The 19793-nt window shown below is 38.9% G+C and overlaps 1 protein-coding gene across 1 annotated transcript in view; it reads left to right on the top strand.

The window, feature by feature from the left end:
* The window catches only part of NSMAF (neutral sphingomyelinase activation associated factor), a 258392-nt gene that overhangs the window by 181807 nt on the left and 56792 nt on the right, over positions 1 to 19793 (top strand). Inside the window, exons 24-26 of the mRNA XM_053715888.1 lie at positions 6664 to 6731; positions 6965 to 7088; positions 8796 to 8879. Of these exons, the coding sequence (XP_053571863.1) occupies positions 6664 to 6731; positions 6965 to 7088; positions 8796 to 8879 (276 nt within the window). The remainder of the gene's footprint in view (positions 1 to 6663; positions 6732 to 6964; positions 7089 to 8795; positions 8880 to 19793) is intronic.

Here is a 19793-nt window from a genome sequence, read left to right as displayed (position 1 = left end):
ACATCTCCGCGCTCTGCTTAAGGAGGTGTTATCCACTCTGGATGATTGTGAGAATTTGATCATCCCAGAGAAACTATGTAAAATGGACAAGTTCCTAGAGGTCCCGGGGCCCCCAGAAGCTTTTCCTATACCCAAGCGGGTGGCGGACATTGTAAATAAAGAATGGGAAAGGCCCGGTATACCTTTCGTCCCTCCCCCCATATTTAAAAAATTGTTTCCCATGGTCGACCCCAGAAAGGACTTATGGCAGACAGTCCCCAAGGTCGAGGGGGCGGTTTCTACTTTAAACAAACGCACCACTATACCCATAGAAGATAGTTGTGCTTTCAAAGATCCTATGGATAAAAAATTAGAAGGTTTGCTTAAAAAGATGTTTGTTCAGCAAGGTTACCTTCTACAACCAATTTCATGCATTGTCCCTGTCACTACAGCCGCGTGTTTCTGGTTCGATGAGCTAGAAAAGGCGATCGATAGTGATTCTCCTCCTTATGAGGAGATTATGGACAGAATCCGTGCTCTCAAATTGGCTAATTCTTTCACCCTAGACGCCACTTTGCAATTGGCTAGGTTAGCGGCGAAAAATTCTGGGTTTGCTATTGTGGCGCGCAGAGCGCTTTGGTTGAAATCTTGGTCAGCGGATGCGTCTTCCAAGAACAAATTGCTTAACATTCCTTTCAAGGGGAAAACGCTGTTTGGCCCTGACTTGAAAGAGATTATCTCTGATATCACTGGGGGTAAGGGCCACGCCCTTCCTCAGGATAGGTCTTTCAAGGCCAAAAATAAACCTAATTTTCGTCCCTTTCGTAGAAACGGACCAGCCCCAAGTGCTACGTCCTCTAAGCAAGAGGGTAATACTTCTCAAGCCAAGCCAGCCTGGAGACCAATGCAAGGCTGGAACAAGGGAAAGCAGGCCAAGAAGCCTGCCACTGCTACCAAGACAGCATGAAATGTTGGCCCCCGATCCGGGACCGGATCTGGTGGGGGGCAGACTCTCTCTCTTCGCTCAGGCTTGGGCAAGAGATGTTCTGGATCCTTGGGCACTAGAAATAGTCTCCCAAGGTTATCTTCTGGAATTCAAGGGGCCTCCCCCAAGGGGGAGGTTCCACAGGTCTCAATTGTCTTCAGACCACATAAAGAGACAGGCATTCTTACATTGTGTAGAAGACCTGTTAAAAATGGGAGTGATTCATCCTGTTCCATTAGGAGAACAAGGGATGGGGTTCTACTCCAATCTGTTCGTAGTTCCCAAAAAAGAGGGAACGTTCAGACCAATCTTGGATCTCAAGATCCTAAACAAGTTTCTCAAGGTTCCATCGTTCAAAATGGAAACTATTCGAACAATTCTTCCTTCCATCCAGGAAGGTCAATTCATGACCACGGTGGATTTAAAGGATGCGTATCTACATATTCCTATCCACAAGGAACATCATCGGTTCCTAAGGTTCGCATTCCTGGACAAGCATTACCAGTTCGTGGCACTTCCTTTCGGATTAGCCACTGCTCCAAGGATTTTCACAAAGGTACTAGGGTCCCTTCTAGCGGTACTAAGACCAAGGGGCATTGCAGTAGTACCTTACTTGGACGACATTCTGATTCAAGCGTCGTCCCTTCCTCAAGCAAAGGCTCACACGGACATAGTCCTGGCCTTTCTCAGATCTCACGGATGGAAAGTGAACGTAGAAAAGAGTTCTCTATCTCCGTCAACAAGGGTTCCCTTCTTGGGAACAATAATAGACTCCTTAGAAATGAGGATTTTTCTGACAGAGGCCAGAAAAACAAAACTTCTAAACTCTTGTCAAACACTTCATTCCGTTCCTCTTCCTTCCATAGCGCAGTGCATGGAAGTAATAGGTTTGATGGTAGCGGCAATGGACATAGTTCCTTTTGCGCGCATTCATCTAAGACCATTACAACTGTGCATGCTCAGTCAGTGGAATGGGGACTATACAGACTTGTCTCCGACGATTCAAGTAAATCAGAGGACCAGAGACTCACTCCGTTGGTGGCTGTCCCTGGACAACCTGTCACAAGGGATGACCTTCCGCAGACCAGAGTGGGTCATTGTCACGACCGACGCCAGTCTGATGGGCTGGGGCGCGGTCTGGGGACCCCTGAAAGCTCAGGGTCTTTGGTCTCGGGAAGAATCTCTTCTACCGATAAATATTCTGGAACTGAGAGCGATATTCAATGCTCTCAAGGCTTGGCCTCAGCTAGCAAAGGCCAAGTTCATACGGTTTCAATCAGACAACATGACGACTGTTGCGTACATCAACCATCAGGGGGGAACAAGGAGTTCCCTGGCGATGGAAGAAGTGACCAAAATCATTCAATGGGCGGAGACTCACTCCTGCCACCTGTCTGCAATCCACATTCCAGGAGTGGAAAATTGGGAAGCGGATTTTCTGAGTCGTCAGACATTACATCCGGGGGAGTGGGAACTCCATCCGGAAATCTTTGCCCAAATTACTCAATTGTGGGGCATTCCAGACATGGATCTGATGGCCTCTCGTCAGAACTTCAAGGTTCCTTGTTACGGGTCCAGATCCAGGGATCCCAAGGCGACTCTAGTAGATGCACTAGTAGCACCTTGGACCTTCAAACTAGCTTATGTATTCCCGCCGTTTCCTCTCATCCCCAGGCTGGTAGCCAGGATCAATCAGGAGAGGGCGTCGGTGATCTTGATAGCTCCTGCGTGGCCACGCAGGACTTGGTATGCAGATCTGGTGAATATGTCATCGGCTCCACCATGGAAGCTACCTTTGAGACGAGACCTTCTTGTTCAAGGTCCGTTCGAACATCCGAATCTGGTCTCACTCCAGCTGACTGCTTGGAGATTGAACGCTTGATCTTATCAAAACGAGGGTTCTCAGATTCTGTTATTGATACTCTTGTTCAGGCCAGAAAGCCTGTAACTAGAAAAATTTACCACAAAATATGGAAAAAATATATCTGTTGGTGTGAATCTAAAGGATTCCCTTGGAACAAGGTAAAGATTCCTAAGATTCTATCCTTTCTTCAAGAAGGATTGGAGAAAGGATTATCGGCAAGTTCCTTGAAGGGACAGATTTCTGCCTTGTCTGTGTTACTTCACAAAAAGCTGGCAGCTGTGCCAGATGTTCAAGCCTTTGTTCAGGCTCTGGTTAGAATCAAGCCTGTTTACAAACCTTTGACTCCTCCTTGGAGTCTCAACTTAGTTCTTTCAGTTCTTCAGGGGGTTCCGTTTGAACCCTTGCATTCCGTTGATATTAAGTTATTATCTTGGAAAGTTTTGTTTTTGGTTGCAATTTCTTCTGCTAGAAGAGTTTCAGAATTATCTGCTCTGCAGTGTTCTCCTCCTTATCTGGTTTTCCATGCAGATAAGGTGGTTTTACGTACTAAACCTGGTTTTCTTCCGAAAGTTGTTTCTAACAAAAACATTAACCAGGAGATAGTCGTGCCTTCTTTGTGTCCGAATCCAGTTTCAAAGATGGAACGTTTGTTGCACAATTTGGATGTTGTTCGCGCTCTAAAATTCTATTTAGATGCTACAAAGGATTTTAGACAAACATCTTCCTTGTTTGTTGTTTATTCTGGTAAAAGGAGAGGTCAAAAAGCAACTTCTACCTCTCTCTCTTTTTGGATTAAAAGCATCATCAGATTGGCTTATGAGACTGCCGGACGGCAGCCTCCTGAAAGAATCACAGCTCATTCCACTAGGGCTGTGGCTTCCACATGGGCCTTCAAGAACGAGGCTTCTGTTGATCAGATATGTAGGGCAGCGACTTGGTCTTCACTGCACACTTTTACCAAATTTTACAAGTTTGATACTTTTGCTTCTTCTGAGGCTATTTTTGGGAGAAAGGTTTTGCAAACCGTGGTGCCTTCCATTTAGGTGACCTGATTTGCTCCCTCCCTTCATCCGTGTCCTAAAGCTTTGGTATTGGTTCCCACAAGTAAGGATGACGCCGTGGACCGGACACACATTTGTTGGATAAAACAGAATTTATGTTTACCTTATAATTTACTTTCTCCAACGGTGTGTCCGGTCCACGGCCCGCCCTGGTTTTTTAATCAGGTCTGATAATTTATTTTCTTTAACTACAGTCACCACGGTATCATATGGTTTCTCCTATGCAAATATTCCTCCTTTACGTCGGTCGAATGACTGGGGTAGGCGGAGCCTAGGAGGGATCATGTGACCAGCTTTGCTGGGCTCTTTGCCATTTCCTGTTGGGGAAGAGAATATCCCACAAGTAAGGATGACGCCGTGGACCGGACACACCGTTGGAGAAAGTAATTTATCAGGTAAACATAAATTCTGTTTTCCCTCTTTCAAAGTAGTAACATGCACATGTAGCCATCAGCTGATTATCATACATTAGTCCACTAATTCAATTGTATGGTCTTTCTGCCCGCTAACAGCATTGGTCACATTTGGTGAGTTTCCAGCAACCATACAGAAGCCCCTATAATATATGTATATGATGAAAAAGTCATAAGACCTCTTCATTTGAACCAGGACATCCTCCATTCAGAGAAAGAGTTTCATATCCTTTATAGCTGGTAACTGATTGCTGTTGTAATAACGATCACCTGGCAGCAACTGCTAGCTTTATTTTGCTATGTTGTTGTTAGGGCTCATAGATCCTTGGTTCTTTGAATAATAAAAATGTGCAGGTTTCCAAATAAATTGGAACAATATAAACATAGAGGACATTTTGTGAAATTCTATGGTGCAAATATTTTATTATTTTATTTTGTACTTTAATTTCATTTATTTATATTATTTTTTCACTATATGACATTGAACAGTACCCCCTTTATGAAATGTGAATTATGGTTAGTTTAAAACTTATTTATGTGGTTAGACTTGGGCAAGTCAAACTTGGGTATGGATCCACCAGTACCAATATGGTTCTGAGGTAAAGAATGGAGATTCTGACGTAAAGAACCATTTAAAGAGCTGTGAATTATAAAATTAATAGGGCTAGATTATAAGTGGAGCGCTAATTAACGCTCCCACACAAGCATTAGTAGCGATAGAAGTAAGCTTTTTGCTAGGTTGCTTTCGTATTATGAGTTGAAAGTAAACTGTTTTTGCTTGTGCAGTAACCTGACGAGCGCAAAAATCAGAAGTTAGAATATTAAGTGCGCCTTCACCTATTCCCGATAGAAGTCAATAAAGAAAAAAAAAAACTAACACCCCACTCTCGCCCAAACCCAATTGCATATTCTCATGTGTGCTAACTCGACATGAAAATATGACTATATCATATTCCAATGTTCTTCATATAACAGAAAATGTTTCTCTAAGGGAAAAAAGGGCAACCAGATGTGGACATCTTGCTCAGTGTGCTTAGAGGAATATGGCTACACCAGTGGCGTATTTAGGTTTTGTGCTGCCCTAGGCAGTCTAAATTCTGCTGCCCGCCACACCATGTTTTATGCCATATGTGTAATGTGAAATATGGCTTTTCCAAAATAAATGGTCACACACACACAGAGTTAGAATCTCACAAACACACACACACACACACACACACCCAGATAGTCATACACATCCATATATATATTGCTGCAGGGTGTGTGTGTGTGTGTATGTGTATATGTATATATATAAAAACACAGATTTCTTATAACAATACTTCCCCCAAACACGATAGTAAGTGCTGAAAGCCAACATAACTAAAGGTTAGCTAGCTGAATAAAACAAAGGTTCAGAGCTACCTCTAAACTGTAAGCTCCAAGGGCAGTCTCCTATTATACCCCCTAGAATGTAAGCTCTTTGGGCAAAATCTCCCATTATACACCTGTATAAAACTTCTAAAATAACTGTAAGCTTCTTACAAATATAGCCACAAAAATGTTCTGCCCCCTTCCAGTCTGCTGCCCTAGGCAAATGCCTTGTTTGCTTAGGCCAAAATATGCCCCTGGGCTACACCTCACTGACAAGGCAAAATTAATGCTGAAACGATCGTCTGGGGTTGCTGTGTTCCTTGTTCAGAGAGGAATTGCCTGGTATTTTGGCGCTGGACTGACCATAATAGGCGGAATCAGACTGATATACTACAGGAAAGATCTACTCTGTGAAAAGCATTACTGGGTTAAAAAGAAGCTGCACCCAGGTTGTAAATCGCTATAGAACAAACAATAGTTAATGGTTTAATGTTGCATAAATGACATTTCATGTTTTCATCTACTTAACTGCAACTGGCTCCTTATCCTTTATATTGGCATTTGAAATAGCTGATTTAGCCAGTAGTGTGTGTATATATACCTAATACTGAAGTTTCTATACCTAGGTATAGGCTATTGACAAACTATGTAAATACAGCCAGCAGAAGAAATTACTCTAAACAGTGGGAGGTGGAAGAGATAAAGCTCTAAAATGTTAATTTTCAGTTGTTCTTTCTATGTATTGTACAGATACAAAGATAAGAAATCTAAGCATTTGAGTGATAAGATAACAAGATATGATCTGTCTGCAAATTAGCCTATTTTGATGGGCTGTGGTTTCAAAGAGCAAATCCAGCTATTTCCTTTGCAAAAATAAGTACAAATGAGCAATTTCTCATCATTTTATACGCTGCAGCTGGTATAACAAATCATGGGGAACACATTCAGAGAAAAACAATTTTACAATGAACTGTCGATTTAAACCTGTTTACTTTTTCTTTTGATAAGGCATTATCCTCATGTGTCCTGCTACCCGGTGATACAACTGTTATGTGCTCCTCCTGGGACAACAATGTGTATGTATCCAAAGTATACAGATTTATATAGAGGAAAATACATTACTATTTTTATAAACTTTTTGTGTTTTATATCCCCTGGTTTTCATAATTTTCTTCTCTCACCTATAAATGTGTCTCTTCTCTCTTTATACTTCTTGTGTTTTTGGTATAACAACAAGATAAAGCCAAACCAACAGGTAATTTGAAAAGACATTAATTTCTCTAACCTGGTCTGCCTTGCCTTCACATAGATATTTTTATTCTATCGCATTTGGAAGAAGACAAGACACTTTAATGGGACATGATGATGCTGTTAGCAAAATTCAGTGGTCCAAAGATAGATTATACACAGCATCCTGGGATTCTACTGTAAAGGTTTGTACTGTGTGTCTGGTATATAAGCTATAATACTTTATATTCAGCAAGTCTTGTACAACAGTCCTCAGTTTACTCAAAGGGACACTGAACCCAAATGTTTTCTTTTGTGATTCAGATAGAGCAGACAATTTTAATCAACTTTCTAATTTACTCCTATTATCAATTTTTATTCATTCTCTTGCTATCTTTATTTGAAAAAAGAAGGCATCTAAGTTATTTTTTAGTTCAGACCCTGGACAGCTTTTGTTTATTGCTATGTGAATTTATCCACTAATCAGCAAGAACAACCCAGTTTGTTCACAAAAAATGGGCCGGCATCTAAACTTACATTCTTGCATTTCAAATAAAGATTCCTAGAGAATGAAGACAATTTTATAATAGGAGTAAATTAGAAAGTTGCTTAAAATCGCATGCTCAATCTGAATCACAAAAGAAAAATGTTGGGTTAGGTGTCCCTTTAAGTTGTTTTTAACATTAAAAGGACAGTCAACATCAAAAATGTTATTGTTTAAAAAAAGATAGATAATTCCTTTATTACCCATTCCCTAGTTTTGCATAACTAACACAGTTATATTAATATACTTTTTACCTCTGTGATTACCTTGTATCTAAGCCTCTGCAGACTTCCCCCTTTTCTCAGTTCTTTTGACAGACATGCATTTTAGCCAATCCGTGCTGACTCACAAATAACTCGTCGGGAGTGAGCACAATGTTATCCATATGACACACATTAACTAACACCCTCTAGCTGTGAAAACCCATCAAAATGCACTGAGATAAGAGGCAGCATTCAAGGGCTTATAAATTAGCATATGAGCCTACCTGGGTTTAGCTTTTAACAAAGAATACCACGAGAACAAAGAAAATTTGATGCTAAAAGTAAATTGAAAAGTTGTTTAAAATGACATGCCCTATCTGAATCATCAGTTTAATTTGGACTAAACTGTCCCTTTAACTTGAAGTGATTGTTTAAAGATTAATATCTTTGTTTTAGTGTAACTTATTTTTAAAATATTCATTTTGTTCTGAAAGTTGAATCCTTAAAGTGACATAATTCTTTTATTGTTGCATCTAAAAGAGGTAATTTTACCATTGATATAATAAAAAAAAAAGTTTCTATATTTTTTATTTGTCCCTTTTTAACTATTTTTTTTTTTCATGCAAAAAATAGCTTTTTATATATTTTTAGAACTTTCTGTTCCTTTAAGGATACACAGTCAACTGATTTCAGGGCAGTTTAAGTTTGAAAATAAAGCATCAATGCTGTTTGTAGATATATTTTAACCAATAACCTCTCAATTTACCATTTAGAAAACAGACATTTTACAAATACATTTCATTATATGACTGTTGTTTTTACTAATAATGGAATAGCGGTTTATTTTTAAGCAAATTCCCTTTTTTTACTGTGTGTTTAACCTCTCCAAAGGGTTAAACAGGTAGTCAAAATGGCACCCTTGGAACAACTCCATTCTGCTGCAGATGTGGATACGCATGTATGCCGATTCTCATTTACTCCGCAGCTGTATCCTTATCTGCAGTGACACAGGAGCCTAACTTTACCTAAACAATAGAAGAAAATTATTTGTTTTAAAATAAAATGATATAACAGAGTAAAGCATTTTATGAATATTCCTTTGTGTTTGTATTAATTGAACTTGTCTGATTTATTTAGTAATAGAATGCAGATTGTTTGTTTTTCAGGTGTGGAACTATGCTACAGCTGATACATGTGGAACAAAGAAAAACCAGTTTGAACTGATGAATGAAATAGAACACGATGCTGGTGTGAGTTTTCATGTCAAATGTACAAATTTTGACTAAAGGTTTCCATTTGCCACTGACACTATTTTCAGATTTGAAGATTGTTCTTTCTTATCAAGTAGCTTGACAACCTGCAAAAAGAAAATGCTGTGTTAGAGCATATTCGTATTGCACTATTGTTCACATACAGCTGTGTTTAACTGTGGCATAGATTACAAGTGGAGCGCTAATGATGGAGAGGGCTGCAATATTAATATCGATGTACCATGTTAAAATTAGCGCACAATATTATATTACAAGTCCATGATAAAACAGATTTAGCAGATAATGTTTATCATGGCCAACATCACTTTAGTGTGCCATATACTTTAAATGGATATTGCGACCGTGCTAAATATCACTCATAAGTTAAAAAGTTATGGCATGCACTGTGTACAAGCCAATGCTAAATGAATTTGCGCGACCTGTAAAGTGTAGGGGTTGATAAATCATTTCAGAACTTTTTCCACCTTTAATGTGACCTATAAACTGTACAACTCAATTGAAAAACAAACTGAAATCTTTTAGGTAAAGGGAAATAAAAATAAAAAAATAAAATAATATGGTTGCATAAGTATGAACGCCCTTAAACTAATACTTTATTGAAGCACCTTTTGATTTTATTACAGCACTCAGTTCCAGCTGAAGAAAAACAGCCCCAAAGCATGATGCTGACACCACCATGCTTCATTGTGGGTATGGTGTTCTTTTGGTGATTTGTAGTGTTTTTTTTGCGCCCAACATATCTTTTGGAATTCTGGCCAAAAAGTTCAACTTTGGTTTCATCAGACCAGAACACCTTTTCTCACATGCTTTTGGGAAACTTCAGATGTGTTTTTGCAAAATTTAGCCGGGCTTGGATGTTTTTTTTTTTGTAAGAAAAGGCTTCTTTCTTGCCACTCTACCCCATAGCCCAGACATATGAAGAATAGGTGAGATTGTTGTCACATGTATCACACAGCCAGTTCTTGCCAGATTTCCTGCAGCTCCTTTAATGTTGCTGTAGGACTCTTGGCAGCCTCCCAGACCAGTTTTCTTCTCGTCTTTTCATCAATTTTGGAAGGACATCCAGTTCTTGGTAATGTCACTGTTGCACCATATTTTCTTCACTTGATGATGGCTGTCTTCACTGTGTTCCATGGTATATCTAATGCTTTGTAAATTCTTTTGTACCCTTCTCCTGACTGATACCTTTTTAATTTTAACAATGAGATCCCTCTGATACTTTCGAAGCTCTCTGCGGACCATGGCTTTTGCTTTAGGATGCGACTAACAAAATGTCAGGAAAGACCTACTAGAGGGTTAATAAGAGGCAATTTAAATGATGACAGATGTGTACTGATTCCTATTTAACATTATTTTGAATGTGATTGCTTAATTCTGAACACAGCTACATCCCCAGTTATAAAAGGGTGTTCACACTTATGCAACCACATTATTTTAGTTTTTTATTTCCCTTTACCTAAAAGATTTCAGTTTGTTTTTCAATTGAGTTGTACAGTTTATAGGTCACATTAAAGGTGGAAAATGTTCTGAAATTATTTATATTTGTCTCTGTTTTTACATCACAGAAACCTGACATTTTAACAGGGGTGTGTAGACCTTTTATATCCACTGTGTATATATGTATATATATATATATATATATATATATATATATATATATATATATATATATATATACACATACATACATACATACATACATACATACATACACACACACACACACACACACACACACACACACACACACACACACACACACTGCTTCTCTCTATGTGTATTTAATCTCCCTACGTAGAGATTAAATACGCAGGGAGAAACCAGACGTAGACTCCTTGCTCAGTGTGCTTAGAGGAATATGGCTACACCTCACTGATGAGGCCTAATAAAGGCCGAAACGATCGTCTGGGGTTGCTTTGTTGCTTGTTCAGAGAGGAATTGCCTGGTATTTCGGCGCTGCACTGACCGTAATAGGCGGGATCAGACTGATATACTACAGGAAAGTTCTTCTCTGTGAAAAGCATTACTGGGCTAAAAGAAGCTGCATCCAGGTGGTAAATCGCCATAGAAAAGGCTAACAATAGTGTTGAGCCAGTTGTTCGTTCCTGTAAGTGTGCTTCTCTCTCTGTGTGTATAATATATATATATATATATATATATATATATATATATATATATATATATATATATATATATATATATATATTGCAATATAACCATGTGGGCTTTCTTTATTAAAAAGAAAAGCTATTGGGTGTTGCTTACATAAATGCATTTCCTGTTCCAATATTTATGTGTACAGTTTTATCTTCTATAAAATATCTACCCAGTCTTTCTTATGCATATTTAATATCCATTTTACTCTTGGTACAATCGTAGCAATCTATATTTGTGTCTTTCTCTCACTGATCAATAACACCAGATTCATTCTAGTAAGGCTGGGGATTAATAATGGTTATTGTCTGTGCAGTCCCATATAATAAGAATTTGTATCAGATTTATTGAACTTTGAGTTGCCCTTTTAGCTGTGACACATTTTCAGATATGACCACATTTTGTTATTTGATCATTTGTAATCCATTAGCTATACTAGGCATTGGAGAGGAAAAAATGACAGCATGTGTTTTTTGTGTGTAGAGAAGCACTTGCATTAAACATGGCAATTCATCTGATTGCAAAGAACATTAGGCTAATGGCTTTAGCCATGCAGATTTATTACCCAGTGGATGAAGGCTAAACAATGATTTCTTCTGGGCAGACCATTTATAGATCTGATGGCAGCAACTTAGAACCCAGTGACTAACCCTGCTTTTCATCAGTTACTTCTCCCTAGGAGCAGCAGTTAGCTCAGATATCCCCCCTCTTCTTGTATTATTCTTTCACCATTTTCCTCATAGTTTTGAGAAACATAAAGTAGCAGTAAGGCCATATTGGTCCAAGTTCCCTCTTTTGTTGTTGTTAGAAATGTTACAGTAGTCTGGGTTTTACGGCTATGACCCAGGCCTACTAATTAATGGTCAATGTTCCTAGGCCATTTTTGGCCAAGTGATTAAAATGTGTGTGCACGTTATTCTTAAGTGTAGTCAAATTTAAAAATGTTGCAATAAAGGTATTACTCTCTCATACTCACAAATACTCACTTTCATTTTCATACACACACTCGCTCTCACACACACAGAATAGAGATAGAAGGGGGAGAGAGAGGGGGAATAAAAGAGGGAGAGAAAGAGGTGGGAGAGAACAGAGGATGAAATAAACAGTGGAGAGAACAGAGAAAGAGGGAAGGGGAAAGAAAAGTGGAAGAGAAAGGGGGAGAGGACTGACAAAGAGAGAGGAGGGAAGATAATAGAGGAAGAGAGAGAACAGAGGAAGAGAGAGGGGAAGAACAGAGGGAGTGTGAGAGGGGGGAGTGAAAAGGATGAAAAGGGGGTGGCAGAGAGAGAGGGGGGAAAACAGAGAGAGGGGGGGGAGGACAGAGGGAGAGAGAGAGAGAGAGAGAGAGGAAAGAAATAGATGGAAGAGAGTGAGGGGGAGAGAGGAGAACAGAGGTGGAGAGAGAAGGTGAACAAGAGAAGAGAGGGCAAGGGATAGGGGGAGAGAACAAAGTAAGAGAGGGGTATACATCAGAGGAAGAAAGAGACAGGGAGAGAGGAGAGGACATAGAGATGTGAGGGAAGAACAGAGGGAGAGTGGGGGAAGAGAGAGGGGGGAGAGAACAGCAGGAGAGAGAGGGAGGAGAATAGAGGGGAGAGAGAAGGTGAACAAGAGAAGAGGGATAGGGCAGGAAGAGGAACGCAGGAAGAGAAAGAGGGGAGACAGAGAACACCCACAAGCATTAATGGTAGTAATTATGTTGATAGTAATTAATCACATTAATAGTAATAATAATTATGCTGCACAGATTCCAGGATAGGTTTTAGACAACAGTTATAGAAAGTTCTTTAATAATATGTGCTACAACATTAGCTGCACTAAACTTCAGTTTACTTCTATTCTTAAAATAATATACGTTGATGGGACAGAGGGTTAAATCAGATCATCTGTGGTAGCCAATGGTGCCAGAGTACCCTGAAAGTTACACATATTTAAGGGACATTGTACACTAGATTTTTCTTTGCATAAATGTTTTGTAGATGATCCATTGATATAGCCCATCTGGGAGTGTTTTGTAACATTGAATAGTTTTACTTATTTTTTTAATAACATTGGGGCCTAGTTAGGAGTCGAAAAATCAGTACAAAGTATCCGATATAGACTGACAGAGTGTCTGCTCTTCTTAATGTAAATATTTCACTTTCTAATGTTCTGCACCCAGGGGAATATGTTCTATGTATGTATGTATGTATATATACTGTATATATAATCTAAAGCAGAGGCCACACCTTTTGTCAAACAAAGGGGGAAACTCCAAAACGTTACAGTGAATTAAAAGCACTTTTGGTTTTGAAGACCTGAGTGTGCGATCTCTGCTTTAGATTTTATACACATTTATGTACCTGCACCTGGGCAAATAAATTGGACCGTGATAGCTTGGTTCTGCAAATTGGATATATATATATATATATATATATATATATATATATATATATATATATATATATATAAAAAACCAAAATACCATGAATATATTTCTCTTGTTAAGTGTATCCAGTCCACGGATCATCCATTACTTGTGGGATATTCTCCTTCCCAACAGGAAGTTGCAAGAGGATCACCCACAGCAGAGCTGCTATATAGCTCCTCCCCTCACTGCCATATCCAGTCATTCTCTTGCAACTCTCAACAAAGATGGACGTAGTAAGATGAGAGTGGTGTATTATAGTTAGTTTTTTAACTTCAATCAAAAGTTTGTTATTTTTAAATGGTACCGGAGTGTACTGTTTATCTCAGGCAGTATTTAGAAGAAGAATCTGCCTGCATTTTCTATGATCTTAGCAGAAGTAACTAAGATCCATGGCTATTCTCACATATTCTGAGGAGTGAGGTAACTTCAGAGAGGGAATGGCGTGCAGGTTTTCCTGCAATAAGGTATGTGCAGTTAATATATTTCTAGGGATGGAATTTGCTAGAAAAATGCTGCTGATACCGGATTAATGCAAGTTAAGCCTTAAATGCAGTGATAGCGACTGGTATCAGGCTTATTAACAGAGATACATACTCTTATAAAAGTGTAATATAAAAAGTTTGCTGGCATGTTAATCTTTTTTATATATGTTTGGTGACAAAACATATTGGGGCCTAGTTTTTTTCCACATGGCTGGTTTGATTTCTTTCATGTAATTAGCAAGAGTCCATGTGCTAGTGACGTATGGGATATACATTCCTACCAGGAGGGGCAAAGTTTCCCAAACCTCAAAATGCCTATAAATACACCCCTCACCACACCCACAAATCAGTTTTACAAACTTTGCCTCCTATGGAGGTGGTGAAGTAAGTTTGTGCTAAATTCTACGTTGATATGCGCTCCGCAGCAGGTTGGAGCCCGGTTTTCCTCTCAGCGTGCAGTGAATGTCAGAGGGATGTGAGGAGAGTATTGCCTATTTGAATTCAATGATCTCCTTCTACGGGGTCTATTTCATAGGTTCTCTGTTATCGGTCGTAGAGATTCATCTCTTACCTCCCTTTTCAGATCGACAATATACTCTTATTTATATACCATTACCTCTGCTGATTTTCGTTTCAGTACTGGTTTGGCTTTCTACAACATGTAGATGAGTGTCCTGGGGTAAGTAAGTCTTATTTTCTGTGACACTCTAAGCTATGGTTGGGCACTTTTTTATAAATTTCTAAATATATGTATTCAAACATTTATTTGCCTTGACTCAGGATGTTCAACATTCCTTATTTCAGACAGTCAGTTTCATATTTGGGATAATGCATATGAATAAATCAATTTTTTTCTTACCTTAAAATTTGACTTTTTCCCTGTGGGCTGTTAGGCTCGCGGGGGCTGAAAATGCTTCATTTTATTGCGTCATTCTTGGCGCGGACTTTTTTGGCGTCAAAATTTTTTTCTGTTTCCGGCGTCATACGTGTCCCCGGAAGTTGCGTCATTTTTAACGTTCTTTTGCGCCAAAAGTGTTGGCGTTCCAGATGTGGCGCCATTTTTGGCGCCAAATAATGTGGGCGTCATTTTTGGCGCTAAAAAAAAATATGGGCGTCACTATTGTCTCCACATTATTTAAGTCTCATTATTTATTGCTTCTGGTTGCTAGAAGCTTGTTCACTGGCATTTTTTCCCATTCCTGAAACTGTCATTTAAGGAATTTGATCAATTTTGCTTTATATGTTGTTTTTTCTATTACATATTGCAAGATGTCCCACGTTGAAACTGAGTCAGAAGATACTTCTGGAAAATCGCTGCCTGGGGCTGGAGCTACCAAAGCTAAGTGTATCTACTGTAAACTTATGGTATCTGTTCCTCCAGCTGTTGTTTGTACTGTTTGTCATGACAAACTTGTTAATGCAGATAATATTTCCTTTAGTACTGTTACATTACCTGTTGCTGTTCCGTCAACATCTAATACTCAGAGTGTTCCTGATAACATAAGAGATTTTGTTTCTAAATCCATTAAGAATGCTATGTCTGTTATTCCTCCTTCTAGTAAACGTAAAAAGTCTTTTAAAACTTCTCATTTTTCAGATGAATTTTTAAATGAACATCATCATTCTGATAATGGTTCTTCTGGTTCAGAGGATTCTGTCTCAGAGGTTGATGCTGATAAATCTTCATATTTATTTAAAATGGAATTTATTCGTTCTTTACTTAAAGAAGTCCTAATTGCATTAGAAATTGAGGATTCTGGTCCTCTTGATACTAATTCTAAACGTTTAGATAAGGTTTTTAAATATCCTGTAGTTATTCCATAAGTTTTTCCTGTCCCTAGTGCTATTTCTGAAGTAATTTCCAGGGAATGGAATAATTTGGGTAATTCATTTACTCCTTCTAAACGTTTTAAGCAATTATATCCTGTGCCATCTGACAGATTAGAGTTTTGGGACAAAATCCCTAAGGTTGATGGGGCTGTCTCTACTCTTGCTAAGCGTACTACTATTCCTACGGCAGATGGTACTTCCTTTAAGGATCCTTTAGATAGGAACATTGAATCCTTTCTAAGAAAAGCTTACTTGTGTTCAGGTAATCTTCTTAGACCTGCTATATCTTTAGCGGATGTTGCTGCAGCTTCAACTTTTTGGTTAGAAGCTTTAGCGCAACAAGTAACAGATCATAATTCTCATAGCATTATTATTCTTCTTCAACATGCTAATAATTTTATTTGTGATGCCATCTTTGATATCATTAGAGTTGATGTCAGGTATATGTCTCTAGCTATTTTAGCTAGAAGAGCTTTATGGCTTAAAACTTGGAATGCTGATATGTCTTCTAAGTCTACTCTGCTTTCCCTTTCTTTCCAGGGTAATAAATTATTTGGTTCTCAGTTGGATTCTATTATCTCAACTGTTACTGGAGGGAAAGGAACTTTTTTACCACAGGATAAAAAATCTAAAGGTAAACTTAGGTCTAATAATCGTTTTTCGTTCCTTTCGTCACAACAAGGAACAAAAACCTGATCCTTCATCCTCAGGAGCGGTATCAGTTTGGAAACCATCTCCAGTCTGGAATAAATCCAAGCCTTTTAGAAAATCAAAGCCAGCTCCTAAGTCCACATGAAGGTGCGGCCCTCATTCCAGCTCAGCTGGTAGGGGGCAGATTACGTTTTTTCAAAGAAATTTGGATCAATTCCGTTCACAATCTTTGGATTCAGAACATTGTTTCAGAAGGGTACAGAATTGGCTTCAAGATAAGGCCTCCTGCAAAGAGATTTTTTCTTTCCCGTGTCCCAGTAAACCCAGCGAAGGCTCAAGCATTTCTGAAATGTGTTGCAGATCTAGAGTTGGCTGGAGTAATTATGCCAGTTCCAGTTCTGGAACAGGGACTGGGGTTTTATTCAAATCTCTTCATTGTACCAAAGAAGGAGAATTCCTTCAGACCAGTTCTGGATCTAAAAATATTGAATCGTTATGTAAGGATACCAACATTCAAAATGGTAACTGTAAGGACTATCCTGCCTTTTGTTCAGCAAGGGCATTATATGTCTACAATAGATTTACAGGATGCATATCTGCATATTCCGATTCATCCAGATCACTATCAGTTTCTGAGATTCTCTTTCCTAGACAAGCATTACCAGTTTGTGGCTCTGCCGTTTGGCCTAACTACAGCTCCAAGAATTTTTACGAAGGTTCTCTGTACCTTTCTGTCTGTATTCAGAGAACAGGGTATTGTGGTATTTCCTTATTTGGACGATATCTTGGTACTTGCTCAGTCTTCACATTTAGCAGAATCTCATACGAATCGACTTGTGTTTTTTCTTCAACATCATGGTTGGAGGATCAATTTACCAAAAAGTTCATTGATTCCTCAGACACAGGTAACCTTTTTAGGTTTCCAGATAGATTGTGTTACACAAAGATATCTCAATTAATATCTTTAAAACCGATTGTACGACACACTCTGACGTGGTGGACAGATCACCTTCGTTTAGTTCAGGGGGCTTCTTTTGTTGTTCCGACCTGGACTGTAATTTCAACAGATACAAGTCTTACAGGTTGGGGAGCTGTGTGGGGGTCTCTGACAGCACAAGGGGTTTGGGAATCTCAGGAGGTGAGATTACCGATCAATATTTTGGAACTCCGTGCAAGAGAGAATCGTTCATTTGTTTTCAGACAGACAATGTCACAACTGTGGCATACATCAATCGTCAAGGAGGGACTCACAGTCCTCTGGCTATGAAAGAAGTATCTCGAATTCTGGTATGGGCGGAATCCAGCTCCTGTGTAGTTTCTGCGGTTCATATCCCAGGTATAGACAATTGGGAAGCGGATTATCTCAGTCGCCAAACGTTACATCCGGGCGAATGGTCTCTTCACCCAGAGGTATTTCTTCAGATTGTTCAAATGTGGGGACTTCCAGAAATAGATTTGATGGCCTCTCATCTAAACAAGAAACTTCCCAGGTATCTGTCCAGATCCAGGGATCCTCAAGCGGTAGCAGTGGATGCATTGTCACTTCCTTGGAAGTATCATCCTGCCTATATCTTTCCGCCTCTAGTTCTTCTTCCAAGAGTAATCTCCAAAATTCTGAAGGAATACTCGTTTGTTCTGCTGGTAGCTCCAGCATGGCCTCACAGGTTTTGGTATGCGGATCTTGTCCGGATGGCCTCTTGCCAACCGTGGACTCTTCCGTTAAGGCCAGACCTTCTGTCGCAAGGTCCTTTTTTCCATCAGGATCTCAAATCCTTAAATTTAAAGGTATGGAGATTGAACGCTTGATTCTTAGTCTGAGGTTTCTCTGACTCTGTGATTAATACTATGTTACAGGATCGTAAATCTGTATCTAGGGAGATATATTATAGAGTCTGGAAGACTTATATTTCTTGGTGTCTTTCTCATCATTTTTCCTGGCATTCTTTTAGAATTCCGAGAATTTTGCAGTTTCTTCAGGATGGTTTGGATAAGGTTTGTCTGCAAGTTCCTTGAAAGGACAAATCTCTGCTCTTTCTGTTCTTTTTCACAGAAAGATGGCTAATCTTCCTGATATTCAAGCTTTGGTTCGTATAAAACCTGTCATTAAGTCAATTTCTCCTCCTTGGAGTTTGAATTTGGTTCTGAGGGCTCTTCAAGCTCCTCTGTTTGAACCTATGCATTAATTGGACATTAAATTACTTTCTTGGAAAGTTTTGTTCCTTTTGGCCATCTCTTCTGCCAGAAGAGTTTCTGATTTATCTGCTCTTTCTTGTGAGTCTCCTTTTCTGATTTTTCACCAGGATAAGGCGGTGTTGCGAACTTCTTTTAAATTTTTACCTAAGGTTGTGAATTCCAACAACATTAGTAGAGAAATTGTGGTCCTTCATTATGTCCTAATCCTAAGAATTCTAAGGAGAAATCATTGCATTCTTTGGATGTAGTTAGAGTTTTGAAATATTATGTTGAAGCTACTAAGAATTTCCGAAAGACTTCTAGTCTATTTGTTATCTTTTCCGGTTCTAGGAAAGGTCAGAAGGCCTCTGCCATTTCTTTGGCATCTTGGTTGAAATCTTTAATTCATCATGCTTATGTCGAGTCGGGTAAAACTCTGCCTCGAAGGATTACAGCTCATTCTACTAGGTCAGTTTCTACTTCCTGGGCGTTTAGGAATGAAGCTTCGGTTGATCAGATTTGCAAAGCAGCAACTTGGTCTTCTTTGCATACTTTTACTAAATTCTACCATTTTGATGTGTTTTCTTCTTCTGAAGCTGTCTTTGGTAGAAAAGTACTTCAGGCAGCTGTTTCAGTTTGAATCTTCTGCTTATATTTTCAGTTTTTTTCTTTATAAGATTTAAACTTTATTTTGGGGTGTGGATTTTTTTCAGCGGAATTGGCTGTCTTTATTTTATCCCTCCCTCTCTAGTGACTCTTGCGTGGAAGATCCACATCTTGGGTAGTCATTATCCCATACGTCACTAGCTCATGGACTCTTGCTAATTACATGAAAGAAAACATAATTTATGTAAGAACTTACCTGATAAATTCATTTCTTTCATATTAGCAAGAGTCCATGAGGCCCACCCTTTTTTTTTTTTGTGGTGGTTATGATTTTTTTATATAAAGCACAATTATTCCAATTCCTTATATTTATGCTTCACACTTTTTTCTTATCACCCCACTTCTTGGCTATTCGTTAAACTGATTTGTGGGTGTGGTGAGGGGTGTATTTATAGGCATTTTGAGGTTTGGGAAACTTTGCCCCTCCTGGTAGGAATGTATATCCCATACGTCACTAGCTCATGGATTCTTGCTAATATGAAAGAAATGAATTTATCAGGTAAGTTCTTACATAAATTATGTTTTTTG

The sequence above is a fragment of the Bombina bombina genome, chromosome 5, assembly GCF_027579735.1.
Source record: "Bombina bombina isolate aBomBom1 chromosome 5, aBomBom1.pri, whole genome shotgun sequence".
Classification (NCBI taxonomy): domain Eukaryota; kingdom Metazoa; phylum Chordata; class Amphibia; order Anura; family Bombinatoridae; genus Bombina; species Bombina bombina.
Note: the sequence above shows the minus strand (reverse complement) of the source record. Positions and strands in the feature narration are given on the sequence as shown.